Source organism: Camponotus floridanus, unplaced genomic scaffold (genome assembly GCF_003227725.1).
Source record: "Camponotus floridanus strain SB8 unplaced genomic scaffold, Cflo_v7.5 scaffold1, whole genome shotgun sequence".
Taxonomy (NCBI): domain Eukaryota; kingdom Metazoa; phylum Arthropoda; class Insecta; order Hymenoptera; family Formicidae; genus Camponotus; species Camponotus floridanus.
The window spans coordinates 1,874,460-1,894,525 of NW_020229214.1; the positions used below are offsets into that span (position 1 = coordinate 1,874,460).

Below are 20,066 nucleotides of genomic sequence, written 5' to 3' on the forward strand. Positions count from 1 at the left end.
CATATTAGTTCGTGTGCTAGCAAGAACAACTAATACATCTGGCGTTCTTGTGGCTCTTTATGTCCGGAGCATATCGAATTAACGCGGTAATTTGTAAGATCCAATCCGAACATTCGCTATAGTCCGAGCCAGCCGCACCTGGCCGCACCTTTGCGCAGCTAATTAGCATAAACACGCCGACCGAATGCACTTCGCCGATCATTCCTTTGGAAATGATCCGTACACCATGTACGTGAGACACCTTGTCGCCATACATAGCGAAAGAAACATATTATTAAAAACGCATGGTTTTAAACTTAAAAAACGGTGTCAAATTAAAAATGTAAAAATATATCGTGCGACCCTTGATTTAAGATATTAGGGCAATTAAATTGAATATTATAATTTCTCATGAATAGCTATTATTATGGAATATGGTCGAAGGTTTACATAATTAAGTAATTAAATTGATTCGTCGAAATTAAAGACTCTAGGCGCAATATAAAATTAATAGAATTATCGTACAAATGGTATCTATGCAGCATATATACATATGATAACAAACGTTTTAATAGATTAAGCTGCAGATTCAGCTCGTTTTTTGTATCTTTTTTTATTTTTGTTTTTTTTGTATTTTAAAAAAAGAGGTCGCATAATAAAAAAAGAGGTAAATACGTTACCAGCGAGAAATGTTATGCGACACAAGCTGCATGTGGGAGAATGGTCGAGGACACTTGCACGAATGTCGGGAGCGAGAGAGAAATGGAAGGAGACTGTAACGAGCGCGCATGTAACACACCGCGGCGTCTACCTGCATGCCAAGGTGCACTTTATTCAGGTATATAACTATGGGTTTCCAAGCAGGCAGGTTCCAGTTCCGGAGGACTCGAGGTTGGGGAGTGGCTTCAGGAACGCCCTCGCTACCTTCCTCCCTACCTTCTCGTCTTTTCAACCCCACCAGCCTGTCCAGCCCTTCGGTCGGGTTCGGTTCGGTTCCCCTCTCCTTCTCTGCATTTAATTACTTTGCGCCCGACAGAATATACGCCTAGCTATGAGACACTCTACGTCGAGCGTGCTATCGACGGTTGACGAAGGTCCGCTTGTTAAATTCTCTTTAGAAATCCACATTATATATATTGATAGTCGTATATGATTGCCTCAAGTATCATTTTAAAGCAATCGACAATCTGAGGATATTTAAAAACTGGGGAAAATTTTATTAAATATTACCTTTATATGTGCTTACTCATAAATTTTCAATATTAATGAAGCACTTGAAATAATTCCACTAGATTTGTATATTTTTACCGTCTTACAGATAATAATAAATAAGGTTCTCCTTACATATATTTCATAGAGATTATAGGTTTTATATATAAGAATTATTTTGAGATATTGATGTCTCCTTTTTTTTTTAATTTTTTTCAGTCATGTGTATACGGTTTCTAGTTTATCCGTCAAAAGTAATATTGAAAAATTATTGACAGCTTGAGGAGAGCGCTATGAATTGAAATATTTCTTCGCTTATACGACGACGAGAGATACGCGGAAACAAATTAATCCGTTAGTGCGGTAATAACTTTTTGAGCGGAGAATGGACCAAGAAGAGCAGCAGAGCTCATTACGTGGTTATCTCGTCGTCGATCAATCGAGATATTCGGCGCATGGCGTATATGATTAATGAGTTACTAGACTAATACATAAGAAATCCTTCCATCATCCTTATTTCGTAGGGCTTGATAGGAGAAAATGGTGGTCTGTTGTAATATAAAGCAAGAATGTGATACGTGAGTTGAAAAAAAAATAGCCATCGATTCGATCGAAAATTAATTGTAAAACTGTTTAAAGAAAGTCGACGCATTATGTTACTAAGTCGTGACACGAATCATAGAAGTTCGTATACGAAATCAGAAAATTTCGGCTGCAATTAGCCAATACAATCACAATATTTATATATTGTTATATATATATATATATATATTAATTTATGTTTTAAATTATATATTGTTACATATTAATTTATGTTAAATTAAATTGCTTTAAATTATGTTAAATTATGTTTTAAATTATTTATATATATAATAATTAATACGCGCCAATATTTCTTTTTTAACGATTTACAATGCATGATTTCTGGATATTTTACCCTTTGATATTTCCATAGGAAACTGTGATATAAACAAAGTCTCATTTTTAATTAATATTAAACGAACTTTTAATATGAATTAAAATTTAAACTTGAATTTAAAGCTAAAAATATTTATTATTAAATGTTACAAAATTTCTGAAGATATTGATTTTTCAAAAAAGTCTTTGAGTTTATATGAAATCTGTCATATCATTAAAAACTGACATGACATTTATGATATAAAATGTATTAATAAGCTAGATTGTGTAATCATTATATATTTACAGAATATATTATACTTCGTGCCAATCGTTCTGTATTCGCGCGTAAGGTGTTAGTAGTTTGAAATGAAAAGAAACCAAAAGGGAAAGGGACTGTATATACGTTACCGCTGTAACGCAAGGTGCTTGTACCAATTTGACGAAGCATGATGGATTATACAGCGGCTCATGTAAAAAAAAATTTACATTCACAGAATAAATTATCATAACATTGTCTCGAACGTGTGTGCTTTTGGCACATTTTACATATCAACGAATCCGTCAATCGATTAAATTGATTTTTAGGACCTTGCAATGCCTTTTATTCGTGTCATATATTTTATTCGTAGCATGCATTTTATTCATTTTAAAAATACTCGATTCTTGGAAATAGTTTGCTATACATACGGTTTAGCAAGGTGAAACTTATTTGATAATCGAGATTCTTATCAAAAATATCTGATAGCTTAGTGTTTGTGTGATTGGAAATTAATAAGAACGTAACCTGAGTATGCCATATTCGTGATACTTTTATATTTATTACGATACGTCTATGCGAACGGAAAGGCTTGAATAATCGTTTAGCCGACTATTAACACCTTCTATGAATAACTTGAATCGAGATCGATGTTGCGCTAAGAGATATATCGATTTTCGTTACGCCTCGTAAGATTCAAGTCATGTAATAGGCGTTCAGCCTCTATAACTCTACCTTCTCAGATACATGTCTTTGACATTATCTGTAGCTTGGACTATACGGATAAGATTAAATTATATAAAAATTATCGCATATGAAACTCTATGATTTTTACATAAAAAAGAATCAATTTGTTGGATAATTACACTTATAGATATATTGATTAATATTACACAATAAAAATCGATTCAAAAAATGAAAATTAATGTACAAATAATCATCTTTTAATGATCTTTTATCGAAAGATTTCAATTTTTCGTTTTTCTGATTAAATTTTGGCATTAAGATGATTAAATTTATTAATAAAAATGTGTAATTTATAAAGTTACTTACATTTTGTCTTATTTTGTCGAAAAAAATTGCAAGTTATTCAATTTTGTTTTAAGATGAAATTTCATATTCCTATTATTAATTATTCATATTATTTTGCATAATAATGCATTTTTTACAGCGCAAGTGAATATTTGTAATAATCATTATTTTCAAAATCATTTTCCACGATTATCGACAAAAGACATATTTTACGCAAAGAAATCAATCACTTGGGATGAATGTTGGAACTGTCACTGGTATGCGATTACTACGAGAATAAATCACGGGTGTATATCGGGTGTATATCGTGTAGGAGTAAAATTGCAAATAGAAATTATTATGATTCATGTGTTATGCAATATAGTGTTAGAATAAGGTGTGTGGTATGCATTGTTTAAAGTGAAAACGATAAAAATAATTTTCAAAATGAAATCGATAGAGAGAAATTTATCTTTAACATTTAATTATTCTTATGATGTGTGGTATTTGTATATAAAACTACTGATTTTTCAAAGAATTATGTACTATATGAATGAATCAATTTTTTAAAAATATTTCTACATTTGTTTCGAACATGATGTGATTAGTAGAAATATAAAATTATATCCTAAAATAAAATTGAATAAATAATTTGCAATTTTTTTATCAAGCACTAATAAAAAAAACACCAATCTCGTAATTTAAAAGTCGATATTTTTTCGATATTTATTAAATTGCGGAAACGCTGTATATAAGACGAAACGCTCACGAATGTAGGATAACAAAATTGGTGGGGACTTCTGGATAGAGAGACGCATGCGTAAGCGCATAAACCGAACATCTGCCACGTGCGCGGGCGGCGCATAGTGCGTAGATCCGTTGCGTGGACTGAAATCTCGAGGGGGAATATCGTGGAAAGCATGGCCGCATCCGCCATGCGTATGCGCAGCCGCCTGAGGGTTGACTATTTTTTTGTCCATTTTCAGCTCTAATACATCGAAATATTAATTAATGGATAGGCGTAGAAGCCATTATAGCATCGTATTTATAAATAATGTCTTATCGAATTTTATTGCATTACATTTATGAAGTCCATAGACCCAGAGGATCAATTTTTTTTTACGGTGATATAAAATTGAATTCTTTTTACTATTTAGATACATTCATTAAAGATAATGCTCCGAATATACATTTATCCAAGAATTTTTCATGCTACATATGATGAAGGTATTTTATTTTATAATATAAAATTATTAAAATATAAAATTCTTCTAATTTATTGAAATTATATATAGAATGTAACATTATATAACCGCAAACAAATGAAAGTTTAGAAGTTTAAACATTTTTTATCTTCATCAAATCTATATAAAAGATTTAAAAAATTACCGAGATAATTTTATAATTATGTAACATTTAATTTTAATTATGAATATATGTAACATAAGTGAAAAAGCGAATTAATCTGTTTTATTTCTAAATTGTTCAATTTTAACGATAAATTATACTGCGATTATTATCACGATGTTGTTATAACGGCAGACTCTTTATGATAATTTAACAGATTAATAATTAGCATATGTAACTTTTCAACAAATATACAAGAATGATGGAGATAATGCAGTTGGTAAAAAAATGATAGGTGTAATCGATAGAACGCATTGCGTCAATTTCCTCTTCGATTCGTCAAGGATTGCCTTGAGGGGAAAAAAATAATATCCGACTATCTCCACGCGTGGCAATAACCGTGACCAATTTCTCCCGAAGTGGATTTGGAATTAGACGCGGGAAGCCCACTTCGGACCGTTCCGGATCGAGCGCTCCGCGATTCTCGAAAACTCCTCCGTCATTCCTCTTTTCAAGAATAACTGCAAAAAAAATAAGTTTGAATTATAATTCCCTTTCCTTCGCGTCTTTCTTAATTTCGCTAGAAAAACTGGACATTTCGAGGATTGTAACAGGGAACGAATGCGCGCGAAGGATCAAAGGATTTTAATAATAATAAATTTCGCAAGAGAGAAATTATGCCCTGGATTCGTCCTGGATTCGCCCTGAATTCGCCATTCATTGTAAAATTTTTGTGGACGCTATTCTCGACTCCTCACTACATCCCAAGAGGGAATCAATATTTGGAGCTATGCGTGTTCCGCCATGTTAGTCCAGCTATGCCCAGCCAACAGCGGCCCCCATGGGGGATGTGCCTGTGAGGGCAGCTGGCGAGGCGTGTATGGGGTTACAGGGATACTCGGGGCCATGACTTGCCACATCCACCCCTGTAACACGAGCACGCACCATTACTCATATCGCGGCTCGTTGCACGCCACGGATTCGGGACGAATCCAGGAGGGCACTTTCAGGAAGCCTCGGGATGAAAATAGGCGGCAACAATAGCCGCGACGTCGTGTCTAGCTTCGTGCCAGTATAATACGTAATACAAATACAAATGCATAAACGCGCTAGCATAAAGTATACATAGTACAAAAATATATATATTCATCGAAATTAGAACATTTTTAATTTTTATGAAAGTTACTTAAACGATATAAGAGGGGCTGAACGTCAAATGATGAAAAGTAAAGACGACTGTTTGTAATAGAAAGCCTTTCCTAGAAAGTATTATTCATTTGCACTTATATATGTCTGCAATACACAGTTGTAGGGATGGGAGAAAGTATTCGACTTTTGAGACAATCTGTGTACAGAAATTGCACTTTCACACATATGTTAAATATATAGAGCCCAAAGAAATTAATTGGCTAATTGAATTCCGAATTCCATCTTCGTAAAACATATTTTCGTCGTTGAACGTACAAGTGCGGATTAATAATATTTGAAATTATCTTGCGAATATATCTCGCTAATACACAACATACGGGCATTATCTATAATGAAGGCTGACATTGATAAATATAATTATAATAATGTATTATGTATGTTTCTCTCACATAGTACTCGCGAACCGAGCAGCGATTCAAATACCGATCGCAACATCCGGCGTAATTATATCTGTCCAGATTGGCGAGCGGACTCCAATCCTTCGTTCGAGCGCTTTAATTAATCCCTCCGTTAATCTCACATTAATAAAATGGAATACAGTGTTGCTATAGAGCGCTCGTTTTAAAGCCGCGTCGACGTGCTCGACAAAAGGGCCGGATTCCTTCTCGACGAGCACAAGCGGCTGCTCATCCGCTTCTCCGCCATGTCCTTCGTATATCTCAAACGTTTCAATCCTATCGGCGGATTAAAACATTAACATAAAACTCGTATTAGAGTCGAGCTGCAGAGTATGTCGGAGATGACGACAGTCGCCAGTAACGATGAAAAATTAAGTTTGTAGCACCTTCTTCTCTCTCGTCCTTCTCTTGCTTTTAGCTTTTCGAACTTCTCGCCGCCGTACAATAGAGCTTGTCTACAGTCTGTAGAAGTCGTTACCTGGTTGAGATCGCCTCTACGATTTTGTGAGGTTTTTTGCAAATCATGCTAGTTCTATAAGCGATCGACGTGCCTCACCGCTCGTCGAAACCTCACCGAATTCGACTTTCGACTTCTGCTACCGGGTAATAATATAATATGGTCGCTCTTTTCAAGAAATTTTTTTTTCATCAGCTGCGCAGTATTCATGATGGTAACGACATTTTCCAACTCTCTATTGTTATCTAAAAGAGTTATGAATTAGTAGAGATATCAAAGTTTTTCGAAAGTTATGCATCCTCTTTTTTAAACAAATGCATGTTTTATTAAACACATTTTTTCTGTTATTGATAAATTATATTGAAATGTAAAATGTTCTCGACTAAGCCGGATAAAACGCAAATTCAAGTGTGGAAAAGAATGCAAAGCTAAACATTAAATAAACAAAAGACCGTACTGCAGGGACACAAGTAAGGCACGTTCTTGTGGTGGAATCGTGTTGATTTAGGATAGATATGTATCAGACCGCGTGGGTTAAGGTCAGCCTGTCACCTGAAGTACCATTAGCCCTTTCTAGACACCCTCTCTGTTCTACCTCCAACCTGTCATTAATGCATCAAGGTATTTTTTGTCGATGGACTTTCCTGAGAATTTCTTGCGAACAATAAAAGTAACAGCTATTTTGTATCAATCAGATATCGGAATAGATTGAATAGGATGATAGAAGAAATAATGGCGTACCTGCGTACTTACTCAGAAAATATATACATTTATTCGCGATTTTATTACATGAATTATTACAATTAGTCTCATATTCATTATTTTTTAGAAATTTGATAAAAGAAAGTATCTATTAAGAAAAAAAGTGTATAACCTGTTTTATTCTAGCATCATTGCCTTTCGAAATAGACAAAACAAATAGGCAAAGAAAGACAGTCATGAGAGATTTATTGGGAGGGTGCTATATTCAAACATATAGAAAATATAAATAAATATAAACATAGAAATATTTGAGAAATATTTCTTACGAAAATGAGTGACGTTTTAATAAAGATATATAACAATAAAGATATATAAATTTCTCCGTTTATTCAAAGGAAACGAAAGTTCTTTCACATGTGAAGAAGGTGATAATAGTTAGAGATTGACCGATTTAAAATCTGTTTTGTCATGTGGGTTACTATGTCTCGCGGAAGAATTTGTGCATCACCACAACTTGCAACAAAGAACTTTGGAAGTCAGGTCGAGATATGTTATAAATTAGCAATTACGAATTAGATGAATATAAGAGCATCAACGTACGATAATAAAAATTTGCATTAATATGCGTTTAACGTACATAAACAAAATATTTGGAAATAGTTTTTGTTGAAATATTTATATTTAAAAAAGAACTAAACAATTTGCTGAAATTATATATAAATTTATACTTTTTTGTGCTAAATGTTATTAAGAAAAGTTAATTGTTAAAAAAATTAATTTAGAAAATTACATACAAAGTTCAAGTTTTATTTAAAATAAAATCAGTCTGAATCGTATAGTAAATCTTCTTACGCACAGAGCGCATTATATTCTGAATATAAAATCACGATAGCATCTCTCGCAGAGGAGATTTTTCGCAGGCCGACACTCGACTTTTGCAAAGTATCCAATAAATCGTGAACTTTATTGGACAGGCGACGTGTTATACTAAAATATTCCTTACGAGCTACTGTAGTTTGCTCAGCGTGGTTTATACACACGGCAAAGAGCATACCTGAAGGAAGCACCGTCGCGTCGCGTCTGATATGACGGAGGACGACAAACCGGAAGGAGATACGTAACGGGAGACGAAGTTTTCGGAAGTTGAAATGAGAAAAATGCACCTTCTAAGCATGACTTGACTACCGCTCTCGTGGCTCTCGTAGTGGACGCGTGGCCATCGAAAAGTGCAAGCTAGACACGAAGAGAAAACGTCATACTATGAGGTGGCAACAATGCTCATTGACGGGCACCACCAGATCGAGAATGACTTGTACGTATGAGGTGTTAGCAAGGTTTCTGACCTCGTTTTCAGAATTCCTCCTTGCGTATTAAATGCTGTTTAGGCTACCTTGCTCTTTCGTGACATCTTGATGAAACAGGAAATTTCAGATCTAATTCTGTATATCTTTCTTGATCTGGTTTATATCTTACTGTTTGAATGAAGTAATCGCGCATATTCGTTAAAATTATATATGATTTTCTAAACTAGAGAAATTTACTCTCGTGTGCATAATTGTGTTTTCTTAATTCTAAATTATGCACTTTTATTTCAAAAACATGAATCTATTAATTGCAGCGATAGCTATATATTACGTTGTTTGATGTAGACCCCCGTATTTACTTTCACGATTACCGAACCGTGTCATGACTTATTCACGGATCTGCAAACTGTTTACTCGAAAAGAGAGGTGTGACATCGTTTTTGTGAGCGTGTTCGATTACGGTGGAACATCCGTTGTCTGAGCGATGACCAACGTTTTTTAGTTACCATTATTCCCTTAATTATGTTACCTTACCTTACCGTGAATTTCGACGCTCGCGTTCGTTTTACAATTGCCGGTGCAACTCACGTCTCATTGTTAGTCGAAATGGCTATCGATGTCCGTAACTTGTAAAGTGTCCGCAACATAACCGTGAAAACACTCAAATTGTAAAAATTCAATTTTACTTTATTATAATATACTATTTTTCCTTATTTAATGAGGAAAAAGTATAAGGGAAATTTTTTATACAATATCAAAATTATTAAGCGTATCTTTTGGTACGGCTTATTATTATTGATATGTGTATACCACTATTCTGCTCAATAGTTCATATATTATTTTCCGGTGATAAGAATGATGAAACATTTATCTTATCGTGACATTTTATTAAGTGTTACGAAGTAATTATCAAGTCAGATAAATGCTAAAGGAACGGGTTCAGACCACTTCCCGACGGCGTATTGCTTTTGAATACGCTATTGAATAACTCTTATTATGTTTTTAACGAGGAAACGAAGAGAAAAAGTCAAAGAGAGCACGTTGGTGTCAGTTGGCGTTCCGGAACGACTCCAAAATATTGGCGGAATATTGGAAAGTACAAGTTCATGCAACCACTATTATTTATCGGCTGCATAAGGTGTTTCAGGCTGCGTTCTTCAGGACAGTTCTACAGGACTGACTGCATATTGTTACGTTACAGTTTTGTCGATAGCCCTATAGTTCGTTCGCGGTGGCGTATTGGCAGATACAATGATTTGCACTTATTGGTTAATAAATCAGCGCTATATTTGCCATTAGATGGCAATATTCTTCGACACATTCATGATGAAGTGACGTTAGCATGGTAAATTGAAATAGCGTCATATTCTTCTGGGTGGTTTAAATCGATTCGCGTATAGCTGCCTATAGAAAACGGTGCACCATTTTTCAAATATTGATTGTAAGAATCAACAATGAATAATGAGCAAAATTATACTGAAGATCGCGACAATCATTTGCGTTCAATTCATTTGGTGTTTTACAGACATCGAAAACATTGATTGTACCGAGCAATTATTTTAAATTAGTCTTAATTTATAAACACGCTCGTATTTTCTAAATATTATTTATGTAAAGAACATATTTGAGAATAAAATATTCAGAGGGAAGTAACGTTATTTATCTTTTACAGATTTTGTTCTAATTTTATTTTTTCGACTACTTAAAGGAAATTGCTGAATTATAAATATAGTTGTGATATCATCAAAAATTGTCGCGATGACAAAATTTACACATTTATCAAATATCTGGTGTCACTGTCAAGCAGTGTGGAGTATAACGTGCATAATAAATATACTGACCGTATCGGTGGCAATTATGAAATTATTCCAATACATGCCAGCTGATCTCGAACCGCATTCGAATGAAAGTGACGACACAAGAATAAAGGGTATCAATGGAGTGAGCATTTGACAGGATTTAGATAGCATCTTAACAGCGGTGGTTTACAAGCTTTATCATCTGGCGGTTTTAACCTAGTGACTGGCTCTTAGAATGGCTAGTCACCGCAAGGGCTAAATAGGCATGTTTATACAAACGTACAAAAACAATGCTAATACTAAATCATAGCAATAAAGGATCTCTATTTTTACCGATTGCCGTTGTAATTTTTGTCTTCTTCTGCTGATATTTATTATATAAAATGCTGTATAGATTAAAATTTAAATTATCCTGCAAATGCATATGCTCCTATTATTCAAAATACAACATGTTTAGTAATTGATGCTCGAAATCAAACAAAATTCTTAATGATAATCAATCTTTATATACAAGAACTTATGTGCATATTATTATATTTAATTGTATGTTATTATACGTTTTTATAAAATTAGTCTTTTAATTAAAATTATATTCAAATTTAATTAATTAACAGATAAGATTTGAACGATTAAAAAATCATTTGATCTTCAAAGTAAGTAACTTGAAAAGAGATCGCAACCCCTTATTCATGTTTTTTCAATTCAAATATCAATATAAGTAGGTCTTCTTACGTTTTTCGATTTTCGTATAATGTACATAATTATCTCAATCCCGGAACAAAAAAAATGAAAAATGGCATCTCGTAAGACCAATTCCCATTGCGACCGATATTACGACAAACGCTATTGGAGCAATTGGCGCGGTCTTCGGGACGAGAGGGAGGGTTGCTAAGTCGGGGGATGACTCGGGGCTATGCCAAGGCGAGATGCACCCCTGACTAAGCCCGTGGCACGGCAACGTCGAGCGGATCAAGCCCGGGTATACGTTCCCGGGTCGCAGTGGGGAGCCGGAGAATGGCATTACGGGTAGAGAGACCTTCCCTCCCTTCCCATCTCGTCTCAGAGCCGCGCATTGTCTGGCAGCCATATTGGAGTAACAGCCAACCCCGTCGTGATTGGTCCGTTTTTTAACGGAGAACCCGTGGCTTGGCACAATACCCGACCAGCCCGTGGTTAGGCAATGCCTGGCTATACGATAGTCTATCAGTCGACTCCATGCTGCGCCCGTTTCGAACTCGTCTGTCGGCGGTACCCGAGTATCATGACTCTCCTCAAGATCGGATTGTATAACACAGAGGCGATCCACGCCACGAGGCGATAAAGGGAATGCCCTGTTCAATCCTCAGTATAATCCGTGTGCATCGAGTTTTCGCAATTTCTCCTCGTTGAAGGTCTTCATGGAACGATGATGATGATCTAAGATCATTCATGCGATACAATATCAGTGTCAAAAGTCTAAAGGCGTTAAAGGGACGCGCTGAGGATTAGCCTGTACCTTTGGAATCCCGGATACGGATAAAAGTTGTTTGCGTAGCAGAGAGAGAGAGAGACATTCTGTTCTCCATCAAAATATTCGCTATGAAAGATCGATGCTTCAGTTGGAGAACGATACTACTATTCGAAATGCGGAGCTGTAAATGAAACAAAGTGCTTAGTGTAAGGGCATAAGCGTATTCTGTTAATTGCCCGCGATTACAAAATAGTTTAGTGACTGGAACATTGTCGCTGTGGTTGTGGTTACTGTTGTGAAACAGCGTTTTGGATTACTTTCCGGATTCTTCGACGATATTAGGATCTAGTAGATAAAGGTACGTATAGCGTCAGGCGGTTGTGTTTATATCGTGTGGATGCACGACTTGAAGGATTGCATAATGCGAGCACGTGTAGTTGCTTCGACGGTAATTTATCTTAATCATTATTTGACAACAAAGATGCGACATGTCAATGATAATGTTTACGTTAGAATCTAATTTATATGTCGACTCGATTTATCAATTTTAATTTTTTGATATATTTGCCTTTGAATATTTTTCAAACATTTTTACAGTAAAATATTTTAATTGTATTCTAATGATTAAAAATTAATATTTTTTATTGCACAAACATTGATGATTATAATTGATTATAATATATAAATGTATTTTCTAAATAAGACTGATTTAAAGTATAGTCATGACACTCAATCAAATATTTAAAAAAAGATTGTCAAGTGTAATTATTTTTTGAGTAGGAAGTTTCATGTAAATTTATGCGACGGCAAACTGACAGTTATAATTATATGATTAGTATTATCTGAAATATTTCTATGAAATCAACGATATGAAATTCTGCATATTATTTATGTACTATACATATTACTATATATAGTACTTGTCCAATTAGGAAAATTACAAATATTATTCAGATTTCTGTATTATTACTGCAGCAGTTGCCTCTACCAAAGATTCTTCAAAATAAAAATCTGAATTATCTTACCGTTATAATATTTACACGCGGATCACGTTAAATTTCTAATAAACTTCCGTGTCCAGTTAAAAAGATCAACCAAGAAATTTTTAAAAGACTGAGATATGATAAGACACATCTAGGACGCGTCTGTCCAATTGATCGACCGGTTTGCACACTCGTCCGACGAAATAAGAATCGACGAAACGGCCGACAGTTCGGCATCGATCAGGATTGATGATCGCAATTACAATTTATCGTTCACGGCAGGTGACGCGCGATGATTCGCGCGCTTCTTTGGCTCCAAATGAGACGTCAAATTCCGTTCCGGAGTTAACATCGTAAACCGGTATCGGGAACGTCACCTTTTGTCGAGGGGTGCGAATGAGATCGTCGCAACACGCATACACACACACACACATACACGTATATTTGTTACCCTCAGGAATAGGACAATCGTGTCAGCGCATTCGAATTCGAGGATTCTCTTCCGGCAACGCGTCGGATACGTTGTCCGCGAACGAATAGGAAGCGGACGAGCAAGCGTTCGTTCTCGGCCCCGAAGATCGTCGGCACCGAAAATTCTGTCGAGTAATGCAAGAATTATTATCCAACGCGGCGGATCGTCGAGACGAAGGGAAAGAAAGGAGAGGGAGGGCGGAAGAAAATGGTCGTTAAGCGTGCGCGCGAAATATGAGAAATGATCTGTCGACGTTCCCGTGGCCGTGGAAAAAGCGAACGCGGGCTTCAAAGAAGCCGTGGAATTGAAAAAGCCGGAGGGCCGCGCCATTAGATGCAGCGTGATAGGGCGAATTCCCCGACGGGCTTAACCGGAGGAAAATCTATTCCGACGGTAAAATCTCGAACGTTGAGGAAAACTGAGAATTTACTCTTTTTGAAACGACGACCGCATCAGTAATTTTAACACTAGTTTAAAACATTCGGACGAATTAATGCCTTGACACAGTTTGAATAAAATATACTGCAATTTTATCTTTGAATGTGATAAACAGCACTACAATAATTTTTTCTGAAAAGAAAAATAATTTTATACGTGTACAAAATGTATAAAATATTATATCCGCGTTTTTAAAGCATACAAAGAATGAAATCCAATGAGAAATATCTGACATATTAATTCTACACTCATCGTAACAAAAGAAATTCTTAATCTCTAATTTTATATGAAAAAATAATTTTAAAGTTGTTTCATTTTTCTTGTTTATTTAAGTTTAATTTTTTTCTCTAAAATCTATTCTTTGAATATTTATATTACATATTTATTAAAAATTATTTCTTTACTTATTTAAAAAAATTATTTCTTATAATTGAAGAATCAAGAGAAATCACATTGAGAGGCATTGGTTATCTTCAGTGTGTACAATAAATTTCTATTGTGGGAATAAGAGCGTAACAAAAATTTTATAAATACCTGTTGATAGCAGAAAGAGAAGATCAGAAAGAGAACACGATAATAAAAGTCACAAAAAATTATGCTGCACCAGTTAAAAATTACACTTGTACCAATTACGCAGTGGCACACACTTCGGCGCATATGTATGTGGCTGAAATTTCACCTCGTAATTCCCCCGAGCTTTAACATCGAACGGGAAGGGGCTGTTCCGACTTCCCTCAAATTATAGGCGGCCATTATCGCGCGGTCGGCTTCGCATTTGGGCCAGACAATGGCCGCCACCACTCGTTAATGTAATAGGCATCCAAAAGGTGCGATCTCCCTCTTTACTTCGTACCGGCACCGGCACTAACCGGCAGGAGCCGCGCAGGACGAAAATCCTCCTCTTCTACGGCCAACCTGTCCGTCGTTTCGTCGGGCGGACCTGCCCGGATCCCAGACAGTGTCCGAAAGAGGAATTATTATTTTATGAGATTATTATCTTTAATAACATCGCGCGCTTCGACTGCGAGGAAAAAAAGGAGTACGCTTTTGTGTTCGATGGAAATGTTCACATGTAGAAGTAGCTCGCTCGAGCTGTTCGATATTATCGACGTTTTGTCAAGAGACCAGGTAGAAATTTTAGGAACTCTTTTGCCTGTGTTTTCTGTAGTCACGTGTGAAATATTGCCGTAAATATAAAAGTAAAGCTATAAACGTAAAGTTTGAATTAAATATATCATTATATATTCATGTTGTCTCGTTTAAATTTACAGGTCTTTTAAAAGAATATATTTTTACACAATCATTGTTAAAAGTTATAGCGTGAATGGAATGTATACTCAATTGTGTATACTCATATACTCAATTGTGTATATATATATATATATATATATATATATATATATATATTAATACTATACAAATTATAGTTTACGATTTTAATTTTATTAAATAGTAACGTGTATAGGTATTGGCACACAATATTCAAATTAAATATCTTTGATCAGCATCTAACAAATAGAAAATAATTTTGTATAGCACATTAATCTTCTATAATGTGCAAAATTATTTTGCAACTACAAAAAACAATATTTATAGTATTTTTATTCGGGCATTTTAACATAGATTTAAATGATCGAAAAGAGATGAATAATTTTTTAATGCAAAGTTTTTACTATCTGGATAAAAATGTTATTTATTTGTTTGAAATATATGAAATTATAATACGTTTCGCAGTTATGCATTTCAGAAAATGTAGATTCAAATAGCCTCATTCATGTCACGTTTGTGTATGCAAGGGAAAGAGGCGGTAGAAACATGAGGATTGTTTAAACCAGCAGGTGGATCTTTAACAATATCCCTTTATGCTTCAATTAATTCCTCTCTCTTTTCTTCCAAAAAATTTTACCTTGCCTGTTACTAGATACCAGGTTTCAAACATCACACTTTGTAACGGATTATTTCTGTGGAGTTCTAAGTTTATGATACAGTAAAATATTGTGGATTTATTTTTTTCTCACAATCGATTCAATTTCAACTTTCATTGTAAAATAACGATTGATTATTATGCTGCTGAATATGCTGTTTTATTAATAACGTGGATATAACAAAAATAAAAATATTTTAGATTAATAATATAATTTTAGTGCAATAAATATTATGCTGACTTGAAAGATAAATAGCTCTTTAAATACGTGAAATAATATTCTAGAGATGAAGAGTCACGATTATTCTCAGATCTACGTCATAACTGCAATGGTTAAAGAATAATAAAAATAGATTAAGTAATTATTTCGTGTGAATACGCTATAATTAGTGTATTTATGAATGTTACTTCATACAACTATACATATTACTAAATACATATTACATAAATATAAACATGATTAAAATGCAAACGCGTAATGATCATTGTTCGCTTCAACTTTTAAATATGTAGAAATATGCGAGCGATTTATCAGATCTTCAATTAGTGTAAATGCATAGAAATAGTTATGTTACTAAATTTTTAAACAACAATATAAAACATCGCAGTGTCAATTTCATGACGGCTATTTTGTCGCAAATGAAAATTATGAAATGCGTGTAAGGAAATCTATAATAACACTTGTCAATGACATGTTAGAATAAAAAGTTGCACAATACAGCGAATGAAAAACATTCCTGGATAACATACTATACAATCAGGAGACTAATTAAATATTCTCGAGATTGAAATGATCTCTGCGTGAACCTTGCAAATGCACGCGAACTTGTTTACGTTCGCTTATGTTTCATCACCTTGTCCTTTCGAGGCACGTGTATTTTTCACGACGAGCCTATAGCCTCGGAAATATTTTTTCTTTTCTCGTTGGATTCGTGAATCGATAGCTATCGGTAATCGATTTAGTCAAATATTGTTTGATTCGTCTCCTACAAACATCTGTGTATTTCTTTGCAGGTGAATACATCCTCAGCTCTGGCAGTCAAAACGGAAGTGGAAGTAGCATCATCGAAGAAGACGGTCCGCTTCTCAACGAAGCATCGTTGGCTTTGAACAATCATCCCTTGGCTGACTTAACCGATGATTCTCTGGGTCTAAACGACACTCTAGGACTCGAGCATGACTTTACATCAGAATTACTCGGAAGTAGTCTCTTGGAAAGCGCTGGCGTAGAGGGCCTGCTCAGCAACGATACTCTAGGCTTGCCCGACGAATTTAATCTCGAGGAGGCGCTTCAGCTCGTTGGCCTCGATGAGGCTCAACCAGAGGTTTGTGAGATACCTTCGTATCTTCTACTTGAGAAAGCAACTACATAATTTCAAGTCTTCATAAAAAATTCAATTCGATGTTAATAATTTATCTGTTTTTATATTTTAACTCGTTAATCGTGAAATATTATCCATTCTATATCTGTGAATAATTTATAATATATATTATCCATAATAATATATATTATCCATAATATATTATTTCTATGATTAATTAAAATTTTTTGTTTGCATTCGCTAAAATTATTTTAGTTTTAATTTCGATAATGATACGTGACACGTTATCTCTCTTATTCCTTGTCTCTGCTTAACATGTAGAATAATAATGATAAAATTATATATAATTTTTTGTTAAAGAACTCTTATCCGACTGAATCTCTTGTCGACAAAAAAGCTCATTAATATATGTTGACACGCTGAGATATTTTTATTTTGCACGATCAGTATGTGTGTTCGTGGTAATACTGTGATCACTATTTCAAGATTGATTATTAGGAAAAACCAGAAGTGAAGAAGAAGAAGAAGAAAGAGGATACTGCCGAAGACTCTGCAAGTGCAGAAGACGAGGCGGCGGTCACCACTTCGAGTAGCGCCGAGGTCGCGAAGTCATCCAGGTGCGAAGATCCCGAGACCGGCGACATGATTCACACACCGCAGTTTCATCATCCCCATCATCCACACCATCGTTCCTTCCAGGTACGTACGACCCTGATTTCATTGCCTGTAGGTTAGAATGTGTACCAGTGCCTCTCATTATTGCATACACAATGTCATCATGATTACGACAATATAATTTATATACAAAGTACACATAAGCTCCCTATTAAATATATGCAATGCATGAGTAAATCAATAAAAGACTATCTTGTCTAATGAGTTGTCTAATGCATTTTCTGAATGAGCGTCGTGGATTATAATCTTCTTAATGATATTCTCCGCTTAATATACTTAAATTCTTCATATATTGTGTGTATACAATTTTCAGAATTTTAATTTCATCCTAAATCGTTTCTGCAACATAGTACATAGCATTTTGTTACCTTTTAATATGATCGCAGTTTGTCCGAAGAATTGCTCAGGTCGCGATAACATGTCTAGCTAAATTGACTTTTATAGCATCTTATAAATGTTCTCATCGCAATATATGCGTTTTGAGAAACGATGAAAGCCGCGATGTAGTCGTCGAGAGTGGTCACGGTATTTTTGCGATTTTTCAACATTCCGTTAATGAGAGGTTCGTGATGATACCGCGAGGGGCACCGGTGATATACGAAGTAGGAAACAAACGTCGAGAAGATAAGAATGGCGCGCAAAGCCGCGCAGTTGGAGCGGCGTTTACGGTCCATAAACGGGGACACTCTTTACAGCGTCGACCACAAAAACTCCGATGCGGCTCCATTCCTGTGGTTCCACACCCCCTTACGGGGGCCAGATAATTATACGTCATAAATTAGTGCATTTTAATATAACGAGATGATGGATATATTAAAAACGGATCATTTCCGCAATTCATGCCTTTTTTTTCGAAGAATTTCATAACATATAAATTTTACATTTTTTCTCACAGTAATTATTAATATATTACACAATTATGGTGATGTGATTGAAAAAGTGTATAAATAAAAATCTTGCTTCAAGGAAAACATTCAAAATTATTCTCATGAAATATTTGAAGATAACTACGAGTTTATTAATATTAATATTCATTCATTAAAAAAATGTCATAAAATGTCATATTAATATTAATATTCATTCATTAAAAAAATGTTTAAATACGTATTTTTTATGTTTTATTCACTTACATTATAAATCTATTTCAATATTTCAATTTAATATCGCAATTAATTACACTATCTTATGGTTTAAATTTGTTGCTTAATTGACAATTAGAGAGTACAAAAGAAAATAAAAATGTCTTTTATGCATTTTCAAAATTTTTATGTGATTGCACTATTTGAACATGTGTGTATGTCTTCTAATTCTTAGAAAACATAGATTTCACTATCTAGCAATCTAAACATGGCAATCACAGATGACTATTACTACTTATTTTAGAAGGACGCATTGTGTTTGTTTTTTAGCTAGTTATTGTCGCGTGATATATATTTACAGTTCGCAAAAGGCTAACTCCTTGATTGTAATTATCACTAGTTTTTGCATTATATTTTATGCAGCTTGATTGCCGTGATATCACGTCTGAGAGAGTTCATAGGTGACTTACTATCAATGACATTTTATGACTTTCAACGTATAGCTATAACAAACAAGTAATTATTTATTTATCAGAAATTTGTCATTTTAACATCAGTTAACAGTGATATATTCTTGGAAAATAACTGTTCAGTTATAATGGTCGGTTATTAAGTTAAAAAACTTTTTTGATAAATAGATATATTTTAAATATTCCGTGTATCTCTCTTTCTTGAAGAGCTAATTTAAAAAAAAATTTTTTTTTTAGTTTTTTTCATTTAATTTATTCGTTGCTACTCAAATCTATTATCATTCATAGCCTTATTTATGAGACATATTATTCGGCGTGTTCAATATTAAGATTATTTCTTGCTCATTATCGCTTTATAGCGTTATAGAATTTTATTGCACTCGCGGGAAACAAGTTCTACTATTCGAATAGATCGCGTTTATTAGAAAGCCACGCGTGTGAACTCGATGCTTCGTAAATCACCTGTTTTGTTTGGCATTTTATAAAGTATAAATCATGTTTTATCACACAATATCTTGGCAATGCTACGAGTATAATGCTCGAAAGACACTTTTCAGTTTTACAGATGCAATAGATATTAAACGCGATGTTGTATTTCCTAAGAAATAAGAATATCATTTTTGAATACAATCGCAAAATCTATGTATTTGCATATTTGTAAGAACATTAAAAATAATAAAAA

The 20,066-nt window shown here is 34.4% G+C and overlaps 1 protein-coding gene across 6 annotated transcripts in view; it reads left to right on the forward strand.

Moving 5' to 3' along the window:
* Window positions 1–20,066, forward strand: part of LOC105250418 (segmentation protein cap'n'collar) — a 97,142-nt gene that overhangs the window by 41,066 nt on the left and 36,010 nt on the right. For all 6 annotated transcript variants that reach the window (XM_011256500.3, XM_011256499.3, XM_011256497.3 and 3 more), the window contains exons 4-5: window positions 16,853–17,163; window positions 17,659–17,859. In XM_011256500.3, coding sequence (XP_011254802.1) covers window positions 16,853–17,163; window positions 17,659–17,859 — 512 coding nt within the window. The remainder of the gene's footprint in view (window positions 1–16,852; window positions 17,164–17,658; window positions 17,860–20,066) is intronic.